The sequence below is a fragment of the Pectinophora gossypiella genome, chromosome 3 (genome assembly GCF_024362695.1).
Source record: "Pectinophora gossypiella chromosome 3, ilPecGoss1.1, whole genome shotgun sequence".
Classification (NCBI taxonomy): Eukaryota; Metazoa; Arthropoda; class Insecta; order Lepidoptera; family Gelechiidae; genus Pectinophora; species Pectinophora gossypiella.
This window is the reverse complement of record NC_065406.1, coordinates 2,400,957-2,420,116: the sequence shown is the minus strand read 5'-3', so window position 1 is coordinate 2,420,116 and position 19,160 is coordinate 2,400,957. Positions and strand designations below refer to the sequence as shown.

At 37.8% G+C, this 19,160-nt stretch overlaps 1 protein-coding gene across 1 annotated transcript in view; it reads left to right on the top strand.

Moving 5' to 3' along the window:
* The window catches only part of LOC126379723 (neurogenic locus Notch protein), a 189,921-nt gene that overhangs the window by 150,613 nt on the left and 20,148 nt on the right, over positions 1 to 19,160 (top strand). The window contains exons 6-10 of the mRNA XM_050028541.1: positions 7,712 to 7,905; positions 8,791 to 8,946; positions 9,245 to 9,427; positions 18,032 to 18,146; positions 18,649 to 18,770. Of these exons, the coding sequence (XP_049884498.1) occupies positions 7,712 to 7,905; positions 8,791 to 8,946; positions 9,245 to 9,427; positions 18,032 to 18,146; positions 18,649 to 18,770 (770 nt within the window). The remainder of the gene's footprint in view (positions 1 to 7,711; positions 7,906 to 8,790; positions 8,947 to 9,244; positions 9,428 to 18,031; positions 18,147 to 18,648; positions 18,771 to 19,160) is intronic.

The following is a 19,160-nucleotide window of genomic DNA, read 5'->3' as shown; positions in this document are numbered from 1 at the left end:
GCGACTTTGTTTTATACTATGTAGTGATACATATACCGGGTGTAGGTGATATCGTAACGAAAACTTTGAGGGATGATTCAGACCATGATTCTGAGTTGATATCAAGTGGAATTCCCTGTAGCAAAATTCATGAAAACTTTAGTATTTTTTTAGTCCCAAAGATGTCACTAACACCCTGTATACATGAATTCATGCCGTGATTCCCTAATGGCACGGGCAATATTAGAAAGACTCAAAAAGGAGTTTTAAGACGTATGCCTTGGGAGCAGCATGGTGCAGAATCAATTTACGCAGAGAATCTGCGATAATAGCGTATTTCGTAGCGCGAACTATATATTTTAAAGCTGGTATTATTTTAAGTCTTAAACAAAACGGTAAGTATTTACTTTTTTCTTTTTCAACATAAAAAGTGTGAAGTTTATAGTTGCCAGTCAGTCCCTGCAATTCAAAGAGTGAGGACATTTTTTTGCCCTCAAAAGCTGTTAATTGTGCAATTTATTTTTTATACGTAGAGACAATTCTCTCTGAATGCTTAGGGCTATTGTAGACGGACTGCATTTGAACTGCTAGCCAGCTGGAAAATTGCAGTTTTGGTGCAGTTTTTGAGCATGTCTAACAGTATCGAAACTGCAACCGTGCAGCTAGCCTGCAGATAGTATGCTGTCGTTAGAAGTATATGTTGAATCCGAGCGTACTGCGCAGATGGTTTGCTGATTTGATGAAGTTGTGCGTCATAAAAACTATATAATAATCTGCAGTTATAAAGCTGGCTGGAAACAAGAAATCATTTATTTCATTCTTAATGTAGCACAAGATAGACTGGGAAATAAAAGTGATATTAGGCCTGGCACCTGTGCTTAGGAAAACCTTACAATGAGAGAAGATCACAAAAATCTAAAAGGGACGGGATTCGAAACAGCAGTTTTCGTCAAGCGAGAAGTGTGTAGAAACCCTTAGGCCGCGAGTCCCAGTGGTTAGCGGCGACTAGAAAATTGTCCAACAGTCGCCGTTTTCTCTATTTTCTTGCGTTTGCCCTTCGCGGAAGTTCAGTTAGGTTTGTAAGGAACTATTTTTGTTGCGGTCTTGACTTGATGACTTGACAATTTTTTTCTTCTTTCTATGGGAGCTTAAGGCCGCGTTCAGAGACACACTGAGCGGGAAGTCAATCTTTTTCTGCGGTATAGATATGCGTGCTTATTTGATAACTTAGACATCATCCAACATCATCATTCTTGATCATCCTTGTCCAAGTTATGTGGAAGAAGTGATCAAGATTTTATTTTGTTGATCGTATAGGCAATATTATTTAACGATCCACCTATAGTAAAGTGACTAAGTCGATAATTACGCTCAGCATTATGTTGAAATCTGCGTTATTTTTATAGTAAGATTTTTGGCTCAGGAATTGTAGATGGCTTTTAGCCTTCTTTATTTAAACGATAAAAATGTTACTATGGTTACGTACCTATAGTTTTATGTGTTTAGTTTTAACTATTTATACGTATCTTTTTTTAAGTTTCAGAATATTTACTGGAATTAGCTTTAATGTCAACTATTGTTATGTTATTGAAAACTATTATTATAAATCTATTAATAACGATAAAATAGTTTATTACCTCTCATCAAAAAGTCAATATTATCCCCATTCATACCCAGGTCATCGACCTTAATTCTTTCCTTATTAAATTTACCTCCGCTACGGAGCATTCTATACATTTCCGCTAATACAACTTCTACTGTCAAGATTATTAGTCCACGATGATTAATGTCTTTTGGATGATCATCAGTATCTATAGCGCATCGACCGCCTCTGTCAGTTACTAATGATTCTTTGGAAATCTTGATACTGGTAATGAAGACTTTGATTATTTGTATGACTATCTTGGTATCGGTTTTAAATGCAAATCGTTGTTTGTTCAGCTAAATGAGGTTAGATTTGGTACGGTGCGATATTATCTGTCTGGCGATCAGGGGATACCGTTTGAACTAGGGGGTTAAAAAGGCCACATCGAAGCAATTCTAAAAAAGCAAAAGTGCAATTTGACATTTGCGCATATAAAAGTAAGTGCGCAATGTAATCAAATATCAAATAGCAATATTGCTTTTTTAGATGAATTGCTTCGATGTGGCTTTTTTTAACTCCCTAGTTCCGGTTCAAATGGTAGTGCAGCCACCTGATGTACGCGTAAAGGTTGCCTGGAAGAAATTGCTACTTTAGCTCTGAGGCTGCCTTTTGTACCAATTATTTGTCTGTCATAGTTTATGTAATGTGTTTCTTTTGCAATAAAAAGTTTTCGTATTGTATTACTACATACATAAACTGCAGCTTATTTCTCACTGCAGCTTATTTTTCTTATTTAAAGCACCCGATTTGGTCAAATATATAAGATATTATAATTGCAAGCTATGTTTAAGTCTATTGCCATTAATCGGGCACAGGGAACCATGTGGTATAAATTATTTATTGCAAAATAACATTTTAATAAAAATAATAAACAGAAACCGGCTGTCTTCTTTGGCATTAAAAAAATCAGAACCTTATTCCTTGACGACACTTAAGAAACCCATCAACATATTCGACACAGTAATACCATTCGACAATTACACGCCTTTTATTAAAGTTCGGTCGTAAATAAACGTTAAAAGTGAGGAGTGTAGGCAGTACGCGGAAGTCGTCGATAATAATTTTGCATGAGGCTGCGCGGGCGCTGGTAAGGGTGGATTTACACGAGACGACTTTTGACAATTATGGTGTGACTTCACTACTAGTAGCACAATGATGTAGAGTCATGTGGAATATCATGTACCCACTTCAGAACCCTGTCTCACTAACATATTTGATATTTCGTGAGATTTGGAGTTCAACATTATCATCATCTCCCTAGCGTTATCCCGGTGTCACATGGTCAGCTTACCTAACCTAAAGATTTGAAAGGTCCGGTTTTTTAAGAAGCAACTGCCTGTCCTTCCAACCCGCGAAGGGAAAACTAGCCCAATATAGGTTAGGTCACATACCCAGATTTTAAGCCCAGGTTAACACTAGCTAAGGGTGTCGACATCGACATCGATACATCTAGCAGAACACCATCATCATCGTGGTGTTTTCTTACTAACCCCAGCATACAAATTTAACAGAATTCACCTCGTGTTATAGCAGCCTAAAAGCTAACTGCGTTCATTGCATTAAGCTACCGTATCGTTGGTGCTTGTTCCGATCATGTTGGGATGTAATTTATGAAACATTTTATATGTTAAATAGGTACTACAAGTTTGTAAGATGATCTATAAGCCGTCATTAATAGAAAATAACCTAAGACACATAAAGAGATTAAAGAGATTACTATACAAGAAGTAAGAAAGTCAAAACCGAACCGAATCAAACTGAACAGAGTCTATGAACTGGCATGCGTGTATGAAACGATTGATGAATCTGAAGGAAGCATGAGAAGTGTGTCAGGATCGAAGCAAATGTAATTCTATAGTCTCTGCTTAAGAAAGTCAAAAGTTTAACAACTAAAAATAACACATTGGTCGAAAATCAAGAGTGACGGCTGCAGATTATTTTATTAATGATTTGTGACTCTGCCGATGCCTAGAAGCAGACTTGAATTTATGAAGGGATTGGTCGATTCCAGCCAGCAAAGTTCTAGGCGTCTTACTTTCTTAGGTGATTAGGTATTTAATTGATTATAACTCCAAGAGAAATCAGAGGATATAGTCTATGTAATGATATGCCATGTTAAATAACACCCTCTTTGACTTTCACTGTGTTGAGAACTGCGGAAAAGAAAGACGGGACAGGAACGTAATTTTAATCGATTAACAGGATTAATAATGTCCGAGCTAGATCGCGTTCTCAGAGCTACTGAAAGGATTTTGTCTTTATGAACACCGGGCTTTCTATTGTGGCTAACCCTAAAAACAGTATTGAGTACACAGTCATTCATTATTTAAATAGATTATCTTAAGAATCATCCTATTACACTTGTGTTACACTTCCCCTCAATCAACTGGGGTATGGAGCATACTCTACCACGCTACTCCGCTGCGGATTGATGGAGGTGTATTCCGGCTAATAACCGGGATCAACGGTTTAACGTGCCCTCCGAAATACGGAATCATCTTACTTTTTCAGACAATCAGGTGATTCAAGCCTGCAATGTCCTTACCAAACAAAGGAATGTCTCATAAAGTCATCGATTCTTCAGTAGCACTAACAATATAAAAAAAAAACTTAACTCGTCTATTCGTTTGTCTCTGCGTAATAAAAGTCCGCAGTTGCATTATCGACAGCCCTAAGACGTGATTAATGATGATGATGGCGTTGCAATCACCTCGTCGTCGAACGCCTTCCGCATCCAGGGTCATTGCCACTGGGCTTTGATGATCCATCCAATGCTTTCACTAAGTGCCATTTACTGGTAATTTTCGGATCCCAAACTTTCTTCTTTATATTTTGCGGGCTATTGTAGTTATCTTTATTCGTCGTGATGAATGTTTGTAATTCCTGCTCCACAACTGTGCCAATATCGTAAGCTTGTTATTATGAAGGCCTATATACATACTAATATAGATTTTATCTCCACTGAGTTAAGTGTTAGGTGTGTCTGCTTAATTAAGGGTCTGATTATACCTTCATAAATATATTCAAAGCCGTTACTCGTCAATCCTGCGTATCGCTCTCCATCTGAGACGTTGATTCTACAATCTCTATAAGCATCCATTACAAAGCGACCCAAAAACAAATTGATTCTTGTCGTTTAGATAACAGCTTGCTTAAAGATTATGCATATTTCCAGTAAGTGGCCATTCCAATTTAACTAAAAGGCAATAAATTATACAGCTGCACCACTTCTGGACATTCGAATTCAAATAGCCACTATCGTCCCACCATCTCAATTTCATAACTTGGACTATTGAATGTAAACAGTCATTGCGAAAGCATAGGACACAAAAGAATCATATTTTACAAACATTCGCGTTGACATGATACTGTTGAAATCAGGTTAGACATAATAAATAACAATTTATCAGTGTGAGTTTCGCAATCGTGTCTTTGGGATCATCCATTTTGCTTTTGTACTTTTTCTAAATGATGGTGTATCTCAAGGCAATGTACTCGGTCCCCTGTGTTTCAAAGTTGTTTATTAAACACTATGAGAAACCGATAGCGGTGGCTTTATTATATTGAAAGATACCTAATTTGTTTTGTATTTTATTACTTTGTTGCATCTGTTGATATTTTTTTTATTTAGCGGCAAAGCTCTTTAAAGAAGCGCGATATAAAACTGTTACTTTAGACCAGAATTATCTAATTAGGTACGAAAATGATGAGGGACTTTGGTCGGTGGCTTACCGGTTTTTGTCGCATCGAACATCGATTAAATTATACGGATTATAGTTCGGGTTTAAGTGTTACTGACCGAAACCGAACTATAGTCTAGTAAATGGCCTTAACAAAATTAATGCATAATTTAGTTCCACGGATCTGATTATGGGGGTATTTTATAACTTAACATTTCACACAGAGTTGTCAATGTGAGTTAAAAGTCGATAGTTTATTACATCTCGACTTAGATTTACGATCAGAAAGCTTATTCTGAATATTAATATTGCGTTGGTGCAAGTCTTGAGGTAAAGCGTACTTCTTATTTAGTAATTCTTCTTTGGGTTAGACATGTATTCAAATTCAAGAATTATGGTGCTTGATTGTTAGGATTGAACATTGAGATGACATCAAATATGTTATTACAGTTGATAATAAAACATTTGAAACGCACCTCTGTATTGGCTTTCACGATTCTGTTAAAAAGGTTTACTTTCGTTTAAAACTTGTATATTAGGTATGTATTATACAAGTGCCAATCGCTAGGAGTCTTTGACTTTCCTAGCAAACTTCAATAATGGTGGTGTTAAAATCCGATGTTGATTTATTGTTGCTTTGACATTGTTCAGTAACGTTTGTATTAAAGGTATTTTTCTGAAAACAGGCTGCAGTGTTCATTTACGTACGCTTTCTATACGTTAATGTATATTTTCTTGGTAAACTATTGAAGTTCAGTAATTCTAGTTTTTTATCTTTTAACGAGGCTACCTTATCTTTCCAGGCAAGTCGTAAAAACTGAAAGAGGGTTTGTGTTATACCTAACTTGATGAACCGACTATACTGGTGATGGGTTGATCACATGTCTCTACACGTTTCGTCAGTTATCTTAGGTCTTTGCATCAAGGGCGGATATTTTTAAGTTATTAATTTATTGGTTTTGGTTTTGCCTGTCTCCTGCTAATCATCCTACTAGTTATGTTAGTAGTTAGTTATGCATCTTAATGAAACATCATATTAAGTGTCTTGAGAACTACAGTTCAAAGGCTCCAAAATTGGACTACGTGAAGTTATTTATATTTCCAATAATTTTCTTCGTCTGGAATTGGGTTTGGTTGTAATATTGGTCGCAATTTGATCTGATATGCGCGGGCGCACGCGCTCGTGCCGCGCCTGTTCTCGATCTTTGCCCGTACGGGGTTACCTTATAAATCTGTAGATACCTATTGTGGCTAGGTATTGTACATTTATAACAAAACGGTATACTTAGTTAAAAGTTTGTTTTAATGAAATCTGCAATTTAACATTTGCGCATATAAAAATGAGTGATTTAGTGTGGCCTTTTAAACTCCCAACGAGTTCACACACTTGGTTTAACCACCCAAAATAACTTTCGTAAGCTTTTGTATCCCACCATTCCCACCTTAAATCAATGTTAAATATACATAAATTGCCTGACGTTTGGCATAATAAAAACGTGTCAACAAAAATCACGGTTGTGAACGACCAGAATATTTCAGTGTTGATTGCATTATCTTTAAGCCTTAAAAAATTTAAGGATCAAACAAACAACATTAAAATTTTATTGCAGAACTAAAATCGATGATTGAAACGCAAGCAGTAAGTAAGGGAGGACATCTTATTAAAAAACGTAAAAACATTATTTGATGATCATGTTACTGCGAATCAGTAAAGCAACATTAATGGGTCGTTAAAAAGTATCTCAGAGGTTGATGAAAGTACGGATATAAATAAATGTGAAATTAGGCAATTAAAAAAGTCCCACAGTAATGTTAAGGAAAATATGCTAAGCGTTTTCAAAGGAGACAGTCAAAATGTCGCAGTTTATAAAATGCCTCACCCGAAATTATGCTCTCACAAAAAATCCGCGAACGCGCTAATAACTGATATTTAAAAAGGAACCAGTCCAACATGTGACAGGCGGTGCTTTTTGATAATTTAGGAGAGAAAATATTAAATTACACTTTATTCCGAGACTCCTGTTTGCGTAACATTTTTTTTGTATTTCATACCGTTTTGCGGCGTTTTCGTTTTGCTTCGTTTCTGTTACAGCCACATTCAATCCTTCAAGTTTTACGAGAAGCGTGATTACTTTTAGGATCGTCGTCGAGTCAATTTTATTCGCGTCTTCATTTTGATCACATATTCGAGTCTGATTTACATTTGAGAACTGTTATTAAAGTTTTGCGTCGATTTATTTTACCTGCTCCCTTGACAATAAACTGGGCAGCTAACATTTTAAATTAAGACTGCGACCACTGGGTATTATAATTTCCCATAATGAAAGTAACGACTTTTCGAATTACTCTTTTTATATCCTATTTATTTAAACATTGAGAAATATAATTGTCTCTTTTTCTCCCTTAGGCCTCTCGTGTGCCAGAACGGAGCGACATGCACCAATACTGTCGGTGGTTTCTCGTGCATTTGCGTCAACGGGTGGACTGGTCCTGAGTGCTCAATCAACATCGACGACTGCGCTGGAGCTGCTTGCTTCAATGGCGCTACCTGTATTGATAGAGTTGGCGCTTTCTACTGCAAATGTACTCCTGGAAAAACTGGTAAGAATTTTGGTATACCTTAACTGACTAAAATTGACTGACTAGTATTGACTGACCATATTATCTTTTGGAACACTGTACGTTTTACACATCAATACATGAAAATATCTAAATTATACTTACTTGAAGTAAACATGAATTTGTTAGCAGGTTTCTTGAACCTTTCATTAACTTTGTAGTTAGTTCCTTCTAATATCTCTCCCCTTTTACTCATACCAGCAAGAAATTCCGTAATACTGTAGTAAAATTTATGAAATGGTTGCTTTACTTTGACTGTGTACTCTGTATATTCATTAGTATTCAGACTCGGTGCAAGCAATTTCAGTTTGTTAAGTTTACAACGTTCCAAGTGTTGTGACAGCAACATTGCTAAAATATGGTTAGGTGCCCTCCATGAATTTTAGATTGGAGTAAATAGGTGAAAGTGCTTGTATTTGATTTGATGGTGATTGATTTTATGGTTTATTGATCACTGCTACAAGTGGTTCGTGTGCAGGATATCGATGCTGTAAGCCAACAGAGACAAGTTTATGATATTTAGTTGACTTTAGTTTGCATAATCCAGATATTGTGAAGGAGAGACATGTTGACGTGAATAATTATACTAAATGACATACAAACAGGTTAGTGTTGCTTAAATACTTCCGGCCAAGTAGTTAATGCCATCTGCGGCAAATCTACAATAAGCCACGTCAAAAAAAAAGATTAAATACACCGATATTACAATATCCGTCTTTACCAATGCAAACACGGCAATGTTAATACAATGATCTCCTACCTCATCATCCTCCTGTCTTTATTCCACTCTAGGTAGGGTCGGCACACAATCGCCAATCGCCAATCATGATGTTAAGTTCTTGTTATTAATGGCCAATGTCTTCTCAGGGCTTCTCTGCCATCTCGACGACGCGTGCACCTCCAACCCTTGCCACGCGGACGCCATATGCGACACCAGCCCCATCAACGGCTCCTATACTTGCTCGTGCGCATCCGGATACAAGGGCCTTGACTGTTCTGAAGATATCAACGAGTGTGAACAAGGTAGGTTGGATTTATTTGTGGAGTTTTTTTTGAAATAATTGTTTGATCATAATTATTATATTATTATTTTTAATCTTTCGGGAGAAACTTGGAGTAGCATATTGGATTATTTCTTAACTCCCTCTTTGACGAAAGGGACATGCGTCTAGTAGTGGATTATAATAGTAGGCTGTTTGTGTTGTCATGTAATTTAACAGCACAATAAACATTTTGTTTCGCCTGTCTCTTTTCCTTCAATTGACTCTTAAATTTTCTTAGGTTTCTTTCATTTTAGACACTAATTATTTACCTTTCCCAGGCTCACCCTGTGAACACGATGGCATCTGCGTTAACACCCCCGGGTCTTTCGCCTGCAACTGCTCCGTCGGCTTCACCGGTCCTCGCTGTGAGACCAACGTCAACGAATGCGAGAGCCACCCCTGCAGGAACGACGGCTCCTGCCTTGACGACCCTGGCACCTTCCGATGTGTCTGCATGCCTGGTAAGTTGTTTTTTTCTTTCTTTTTGTTAAAGGTTGAGGGGATAACTGAGGCGCTGCAAATTTTGTTATACGAGGTTTAGAATTTCTATTTAGGGTGTCATACGAATAAACTTGGACGAACATACTAAATATTCTTTAATTAAGCGGACCCTATGAAAATCGGGATAACGCTAGGGAGATGATGATACGTATAAAATTATGGGATTTAATGTGTGCTCATCACGAGGGTCATCACAAGGTTTGCTGAGGACGGTAAAAGACCTAACAACCCACACGATAGAAGAAGAAGAATACGTCCTGACCATGCGTTAATTTGTTGCATTTGAATTACTTCGGGCTAAATCATTTACTTTTTTGCATTTTTGTTATATGCATCCTGTTAATTACATTCCACAATAACATAAGATTCTAGACACCACTAGTGATGTTCCGAATATCCGTATCCGTATCCGCGGATATCCGAGATAAAAGAAAAATCCGTATCCGTGTCCGTTACTTTTCACGCGGATCTTTTACGGATCTTTTTCAGGTGAATAAGTAGAATTATTAAATAAAAAACTATAAAATTCCATTCAGATTGTTTTTATTTCTTAAAATCAAATATTTGGCACCTTAATATTGCAAACATTTAGATAGATAGATCTTTATAATGAAAGCAAGATAAAATATCACTTTTATAACAATGAAATAACTAAAACTTTAATCTTTTTCTTTTAAGAAAATAAAGATCCGTATCCGCGGATCTTTACACTAAATATCCGTATTCAGATCCGTATCCGCGGATATACATTTTTAACGATCCGGCACATCACTAGACACCACACACAACACTGTCCCTCAAGATCAAGAAAATTCCAAATAGTCCTCCCGACTAGATAATCGCAGCCTTTCCTTCGAGCTTTAAACAATAACATACTACAAGAGAGCATACATACATAAGTAGTTTCAATTGAGCTAAGTACTGGTTGGCGGGCGAAACGGTAAATGACGCAAGAGTCAAGACCTCCCTGGTTGACGCGGCGAAGATACAATTTGCTTCCAGCGACTACCTGATGATTATCATTAGCACCAGTAGTGGTGGGATAGGCGACAGTAGGGTTGCCTATAATGATGGTTACTGTTTTCGCTACAATTTGTTGGACTAGATTTACACCCACGACTTTGTCCGCGCTGAATTCAGTTATCACGCTCGGCACGTTATTTTTCATCCCTTTTTCATCCTTTTGCAGTCATATGTTTTCCCTAAAACTACCTTTGAGTATACCAAATTTCATCTAAATGGGTTCAACGGTTTAAGCGTAGATAACGGACACACAGAATTAGTTTCGCATTTATAATAAATTATATTAGTGTGGATAATTGCGCGCTTGGAGCAATTTTGTTTGGTGTAAGAGCGTTTAGTTGACTATTTAAAGATTTACACAGCAATGCTGGTAATTTTGTTGCATCTTACAAAAATTCCATTCTAAAAGCATAGTTGTATCCTGATAGACAAATGTGTGTCATGTTTGTTAAAGACTGTAATGTGATGCTGAGTTTTCAAATGACACTGTATTGTAAGATTCAAAATCACCTGAGTCAGTTTCTTCGGTCAACTATTCCGCAATTTCGTCTCCAGTTAATCGATAAGGACTAACAAGTTCAGAATCTTGTATTAGAATCTAAACTTGTCAAACTGTGGCCTGCCAGCCCTGAGACCCGATTCCCATGGCGAGAGAGTTGCGCCCGCGCATTGTCTTCATGCGGAAACGGTAACAACTTCACAACGATCGCAGTTCTTCGCTGATATCAGGACGCCTTTGAATGAATATGTTTATTACATTTATGTAATCGTTTGAACTATTTTACTATTTTTTTAGTGTGTTGTTATGTCTTGTTGGAAAGGTATTTGTTACTACTTGGCGCTTGATTGGTTTATAGAGAACTGTATAAGCTCGTGGGGTCGAGATTTCCAGATACTATAGTTAAACAATGGGGTTTAAGTTCTAAAATTACATTCGGTCTTGTGTCTTTAAAGATAAGAGGTTAACCCTTAATTCTACGGTACTGGATTTGCATTGAAGGTCGCTCTGAACCGAGGTTTGCGCCCAACTGGGCACCCTCAGGCCTGTTGTGTTAAATTTTGTACCGGGTGAAAGCCCTCAGCGCTCTCCATTTGTCCGGCCAAGGAGTTAATGCCATTTGCGGAAAATCTACAATAAGTCACGTCAAAAAAAGCATTGAATGTGTTTTCGCAAGATTTTATTTATTTCATTTAGCAAAGTCTACAATGTTTTCCCGAAATTAGATGAAGAAGATGAAATTGTATTAAATGAGGCAGAAAGTAATTGCTTTAAATAAAACGCGGTACTTATAACAAGTTTCGATCCTGTTCTTAATAAAACATTAAGAAATTACTCATAATCTACTTAAAGGCATGCGTACATATATTAATTCGCTTGCTTGAGCAATGTCCACGATAAATAATACCGACCACATTGTCAAGTACACAAAAGATGTCATCGAAGCAATGATCCGGACAAAACCACTCTTTGGAACCTCCCCCCATGTAAAACGACCAAAGTGGATATTCCTTTCCATCATACACTCGGCCGCTCACTCCTGTCAATGCAATTTAGTTGCATGAAACACAAGTTGAGGTATTACTATAACCTTTCCAAGTTGTAGATGTGGGTGGTAATGTGGACGTTCGTTTGAGGAGACGTGTTTTCAACCTGGTCGCGTATGCGCATGCATGAGTGAACACGTACCTGTCTGGCGGGTACTCGAATAAGGGCATGCAAGGTACTGAGTATGACGACATTAAATTTTTTTATGGAATAAAATTGTCGTGGAGGTTCTTGCACTTGGATCTTTTTATTAATTTTTATAAAGACCGTTGGTTTCAGAGTGGATATTGTTAAAGTCGGTTTATGTTCCTACGAAGTTTTAATATTGATTGTGGCGACAGGTGTTCGCTAGATCAATTTGTGTTTATACGAGTAATCTCGTAGTGAACTTTTTGTCAACTCTATCGTTGCGTTAACATCTTTTATAGTTTGATCATGATCTTTTCAAATAATATTTAGCGAAAGATGTCTTTAGGTTTTTAGTTGTTAAACGTAGATATATAACTATAATATTACCTAAAATTTATTTTTTTAGTACCTAGGTACCCACCCAGGTGCTGTCTCAGTAAAATCTTAACCCTGTGTTTTAATATTAATAATAAGCTCTGCTTAAGTAATTACATAGTGTCAAGTAGTCGGACATAATTGCAATGTTTGTTTAACGTCATCTTATTTTCTAGACTCCTTTTAGATTTTCTTCTTTTTCTTTTTCGCCACTGTGAGTACAGAAGCTTCATTGCAACATTCTTAAGAAATAACTTAAGAATGCCGTCGGTTTGCTGTTTTTAATTTACCATTATTTCTTTTTTCTCAACAGTCATACCAGTTTTGAACTTGTCTTCTGACGTAATAATAGGCTTCTGACCCAAAGGCATAGCATTAATTATGCGCAGACGCAGGCGTTTGAAAATTAGTTTGCCTATAAAGCTTTCTTACAGCTGTCGTTTTAATTGGTTTTTGGAATGGTTTGTTAGTTGCCTAGTCCGTTGGCTTTGTTGAAGATGTATGAGATTGGCATTGATATTCATGGAATAGTTATTTAAACTTAGACTCGGCGCAAACAGGAGACAAACCACAGCCACTTCTGGCGCGTGTTACTGCCACATTTGGTGTTCTGAAGCCGCCATATTTTGTAACCCATTCTCGGTTGCAGCGTCCGATAAGTATGCAAGATGCTAATATTGTAACATGAAGATTATGCGCATGATTCTCAGTAACCATTCGCAAGATTAAAGTCCACACATTGTCCTCATAACTCGCCTGAATGTATTCCTCTAAATCATTTGTGTATAAAGGGTACGCATTAGACATTAAAATATGCACATAAAGCCGATATTAGCATGCACGGGACATGCCTATTGTGGCTTGTGATCCGAAATCGTGACGATTGGCCAGCTGAACAAGATATGGGCACCAGCGTGGATTTGAATATCTTGAGATGTTTATCGGTTCATATTTTATTTAGACCTTTGTCCTATAGTAAGACAATAGGGACTCAGCAATAAGACCAGTTTTTTTCTGACAATTCAATATGGTGGCGCAATCATGTCGTCTCCATCATTCTCTTTAGATTAAGGGCGATGAGCTGGTAACCTGTCGTGTCACCAAAAGGTTCTTCATACTTCTTTGGACTTCAATAATAATTGCGTCTGCAATAAAAACAAATCCTTGCGGCTCTTCGTGATAGCCTAGTTGGAGAACGCTTGACTCTCACTGTGCGGTCGCAGGTTCACGCTCACGACTATAACCCAATGGGGTAGTCAGAAGTACATCCATCCCAAGATGAACTAAGTACCCAGACCTCACCGAGCTTTCTGTTAGACCAATGTGATAGCTGGTCCAAATCCAGCACGGACCTACACCTAACCTATTTTTGAATTTATTTTCCAATTCATGCTTGGATCATGATCATGTTTGTGCTCAGCTCTCTCTCTCCTTGGCATTTATTATTCCCATCTGATGGTGGGGTCTGCCTTCTTCGTACTTCTCTTCCACTTCGCTCTATCGGACGTGTCGTTCTCGGAGACATTGCACATACACAGGTCCTTTTTGACCACATCCGCCCATCTTGTTTTTGGCCGTCCTCTTGGTCTAAGCCCTGGTATGTTTAGATTGGCTGTAACGTTACCCACATAATCTGGAGGTCTTCTTTTTACGTGCCCAAACCAACGGAGCCTGCTCTCTTGTAGCTTTTCGGAGATGTCGCGTACGCCGAGACTGCCGCGCACGTATTCGTTACGGATTTTGTCGAGCATCGTCACTCCGCACATCCACCTAAGCATTTTCATCTCAGCGACTTGAATGGTCTGGACTTGGCGCTGCGTTACTGCCCACGTTTCACTACCAAATGTTGCTACTTAAACTACAAAATGTTTGTGCTCAGCGATGAAGAAAAACACCGTGAGGAAATCCACATTCCGAAGAAACGCGTTTTGGAGATATGTGACCTAACCTGTATTGGGCTGGGTTTCCTTTCGAGTTGGAAGATCAGTTTGGCAGTCGCTGTAATTCAAATTCAAATTCAAAAATATCTTTATTCAATAGGTAACATAGTTACACTTTGAAGCGTCAATTTTACATAACGAACGTCTCATCCGCCTAAAACTACTGCAGCTTCTCACAACCTGTATAGCCGGGGAAAAGAAGCTGCAAGAAAAACCTCGGCACAGGGCCCTAGACGTTCTTTGAAAAAATAAATAAACATAAAATATTGGTATACAATTGAGTAATTTAGCTGCCTAATATCAGTTCTCAGACAGTTAATCCCATGCATTCATATCTTCTAAATAATCACTAACTTTATAATAACCTTTTTTGTAAAGTTTTTGTTTAACTACTGTCTTAAAACAGTTGAAAGGCAAAAAAAAGGCAAGAAAGGTAAAAAGCCCGACCTGTCAGAAATACTAAAAAAAATGTTTTTTTTTTTTAATGTTGTCGCTATCACTTGTCGTCTGCACCAAGTGAGTGGCCAGACAAGCGCGCAGGGCGGGGCAATCCCCCCTACATTTTGGTACGATAAACGTTCAATAGGCCATGTCGGTTATAGAATAAACTTGCGTAAGCGCATTTAATGCTTAACATTTCTGGCCAAATTGTTTCCAACGATAAAACTGTTCATGGTCTCGCCATTTTGAGATTGAATTTAAGTTTATTTGTGACCGAAATATATTTCTGCTTCTTGTGATTGTTTGTTGAAGTTGCGACACAAATTGAAAAAAAAAAGCTGACCTCTTCATGTCTGGCTTACAATTAAGCTGCCAAAAGTCCCTGACATAGCTGAAGTAAAGACAATATATTTAATTGAATAGTAACCAGAACCGACGTGTCCTCATTTTATCATTTTATTTTTAGAATCATTTTATTTTTCGGACAATCAGGTGATTTCAGCTTAGATATCCTGACCAGGGAGAGTCTCTTTAAGTGATGTTTTGATTGGCGTGTCTCCATTGGGAATTGAACTCAAGATTCCAACCTCTGCACCACGAAGGCCGTGTGTCCGTTCATATTATACGACTCTTGTTATCATGTGGGTTGTGAGATGGAATACCAACCTAATCAACCCTGGTGTCAGGGTTATTACTGAGCCGCCAAAGGCCCCTGACATGGCTCATGTAACGACTACATACTTACATCAGTAACTAGTAACCGGGACCAACGGCTTAACGTGATGTTCGAAGCACGGATCATCTTACTTTCCGAGGATTTTGAATTTTCTCACGTGGTACCGTAGCATTCGCCGTCAAACTAAAATGGAGGCTCAGTAATAACAATACGTAAAAACAAATCGAACAGTAGATAGCTCAACAAGACTGTCGTCTAACCAATTATTACCATAAAAGAGAGGATGGCTAACTCCCTACATGCAGTGAAATACATTAATTAATTCAACTCCATACAAGTTGCAATAATGTCCAACTGTTATGGTCTTCAAATGCGGTTTACCGATACAACTGTCCGAAGGAGTCAAGTTGTTGAGCTGGAAGCAAATACTGTTCCAATTCTAGGGGTCGTGGGTTTGAACTCAGTTCGAACTGATAAATTGACAGTCGAACGTCGTGGGGAATTTGTTTCGCAAAAATAAATGAACATGCAAAATTTTACGAGACTTCAGACGCAAGTTTAGATAGGAACAAATGAACGGAACGTCCAGATCAGTTCAATATAGTCGTAAGGCATGTCCTTTTAAAACCCAAACCCCATTGTATCTGGAAATCTTAGCCGCAAGAGGGCAAAGATAAAATTTTACAATAGCTTCAATGCGCGATACGACTTAGATCTGTCAAACTACTGTGAAGCCAGTGCTGTGACGTTCATTAGCAAAATGATGATAATGAGATTAGGCCAATCGATTCTGTTCTATCTAACAGTACCTACCTACATTAAGCAGTGCAAAAATGTATCCATCAAAGCTCCTATGGTATCCCCAAACTCTTTTTCAAAAGAGACATAGCGTGAAGAAGATATGTTGCTGAAAGCGCAATTTTGATGACGATTTTCTATGAACGAATGCACCTCGACATTCTACTTTGGCGGCATTCATTTGATAATTCAAATATTACAAATAAAAAAGATTCTTATCTCTCTGATTTAAGCGTTAAAATAACTGTAGATGAGTTGGTAACTTTATAAGGGCACTGTCGGACACTGGTCTGGGCAAGATTGTCCTGCCTCCGGCATTTCTTGTTGTTCAATCTGAATTGAACTGTAATCTGATAACGTTAAAGTTGGATTTGTAAGCTGGGACCTCTTCGAGCAATTGAGGTCTGGGTACGAATTTATCGTTGAAAGGTATGGCAACTTTGAGTCTTGTGAGTTGAGTTATAGGGAATGGTTTGGATTGAATGGGTCGGGTGCAATGGTTTTGATCCGTCTAGATCGTCCAATTAGCATTCTTGCAGGCTCGTCTTGCTGGGTAAACATGGTTTTTGTCTGTTTGTCTATTTGTCATGCCGGTTGATGGGAATCTCGACATAGCATAACGCTTGAGTTATCTTTGCTTTATTGTAATTGTACGTTTAAAGTGCATTAAACTTTTTGGAACTTGTACCTATTTGAAATTGTTTCGTGATTACCGTTTAAGTTGTAATGTTCTTTATGTTTGCGCATTCATACTTTTTAAAAAGATCAAATAAATCTCGTGCTTGGTCTTGTAATGTTATTATCATTATTAATAGAAGATCCACGCTCTTGTTCGTGGAGCATTCTCTATTCTTGTCTATTAAAGGCCAATTTTTTGACTTCTTTATAAGACACAACATTCGCGACTTGTGCAGCTTTCTACAAGGACCAACATTTCAACGTTTATCTCCAAAGTCTTTATTTTCGAACATGTCTCCAACATTTGCCTGTCCATTAAATTAATCACCATGTAGTTACCATGCGACTTGTCCAATATCTTCCTATAGGTCACCTTTGACAATGTTATTAGCTCATCGAATTTTACTGCTTGCTTCGAGATATTTTGTAGCTGTTCATTATTTTCATACTTTACAAGTTAAATGTCTGTAACTAAGTCTGGAGTTTATGCGTTCCTGTTCAAGACATAAGGGATAATTTAGGGTGTGCTTTAGTTACTTACTGTAATTGCAAAACATTTGGTTTTATTGACAGCTGAGCTAACAAACTCTTAAGTCTGTTTGAGGCTATGAATATGCACCATCGCAAATCTCTGCCACCATGTTCTTTTTTAGTTCATTTTCTTTTTCATAAAAGTTCTTTGCTCGCTTTTGCTTAAAATTGTTTTATGATGTAATAATGCACTTAACTTTTTACTCGGTAGATTTTTTAATTATTTTGGACTTGGTACAGCCTTATTTTGTACTGCACTTAAGATAAATTAAAAACTCATAGGTACAAGTCTAGTATCGGGGTTCGAACTGCCGCTCCCCGTTTGAAAAGCAAGCTAGTGTAGGACATGACCACAGTGACTATATAAGTACAACCCCTAAGTACTTGTTTAAATGCCATATCTAATAAGAACTTTTTTTCTTTACAGGATTCACGGGAACGCAATGCGAAGTGGAAATAGACGAGTGCGCCAACAACCCCTGCCTGAATGGCGGAGTCTGCCATGACATGATCAACGCTTTTCGATGCACTTGTGTTATTGGGTAAGTACCCTTTGTCCTTATGGTTTGGCTCAAAACTAAAAGAATCTGAATCTGAAGTCAATACTGTTATATTGTCCCTATTGTTGAGGAACTAAGACTGAGCCATGCTTATACAGCAAATTGGCGTTAGTGACATCGTAACGAAAACTTTGAGGGGTGATTCAGGCTATGATTCAGAGTTGATATCAAGTGGAATTTGATATTAACTCCGAATCATGGTCTTAATCATCCACCTCAGTATTCGTTACGATGTCACTAACACCTTGTACAATTATCAATTATTGATTGAAAGTACCTGGGTTATATCTCTAAAAAGAAAACCCTGCATTTTAAATAACAAGTTGATTATACATTGGCGATACCAAGGGCGCTGCATGTTGGTAACTTTGCTGATATTTGAGAGCGCTGTTAACTCGTTTTTTGAACATTTCCATGATACAACGCAAAGAAGTTCTCCTGTCTCCTTTATACCTCAACAATTCTAAAAAATCTCTGTGTACAGGTTCACGGGGGCTCGTTGTCAGGTGAACATCGATGATTGCGCGTCGAGTCCGTGTCGCAACGGAGGCACGTGTCACGACTCCATCGCTGGGTACACCTGCGAATGTCCTCCTGGGTATACTGGTAAGTGGTTTTATTTATAAAAGAAAGCAATATTGCTATTTGTCATTTGTTTGCATTACTCACTTATTTTTATATGCGCAAATGTCAAATTGCAATATTGCTTTCTTAGATGAATTGCTTCGATGTGGAATAGTATTTTTATTCATTTTTGACTCGACGCCCCAATCTATCCAACGTGCATAGGCATGTTATGGGGAGGGATGAAAAGCATATTACGAAGAAAGTGATGAGCATAAATGTGGATGGATATAGAGGTAAGGAACGACCCAAAAAAACTGTAGATAGATTGAGTGAAGAAGGATATGTGTGTGAAAAGTGTGAGTACTCAGATGAGGACTGAAAGATGGATGGAAGAGGAATATTTGTTGTGCCGACTCCACTTGAAGTGAG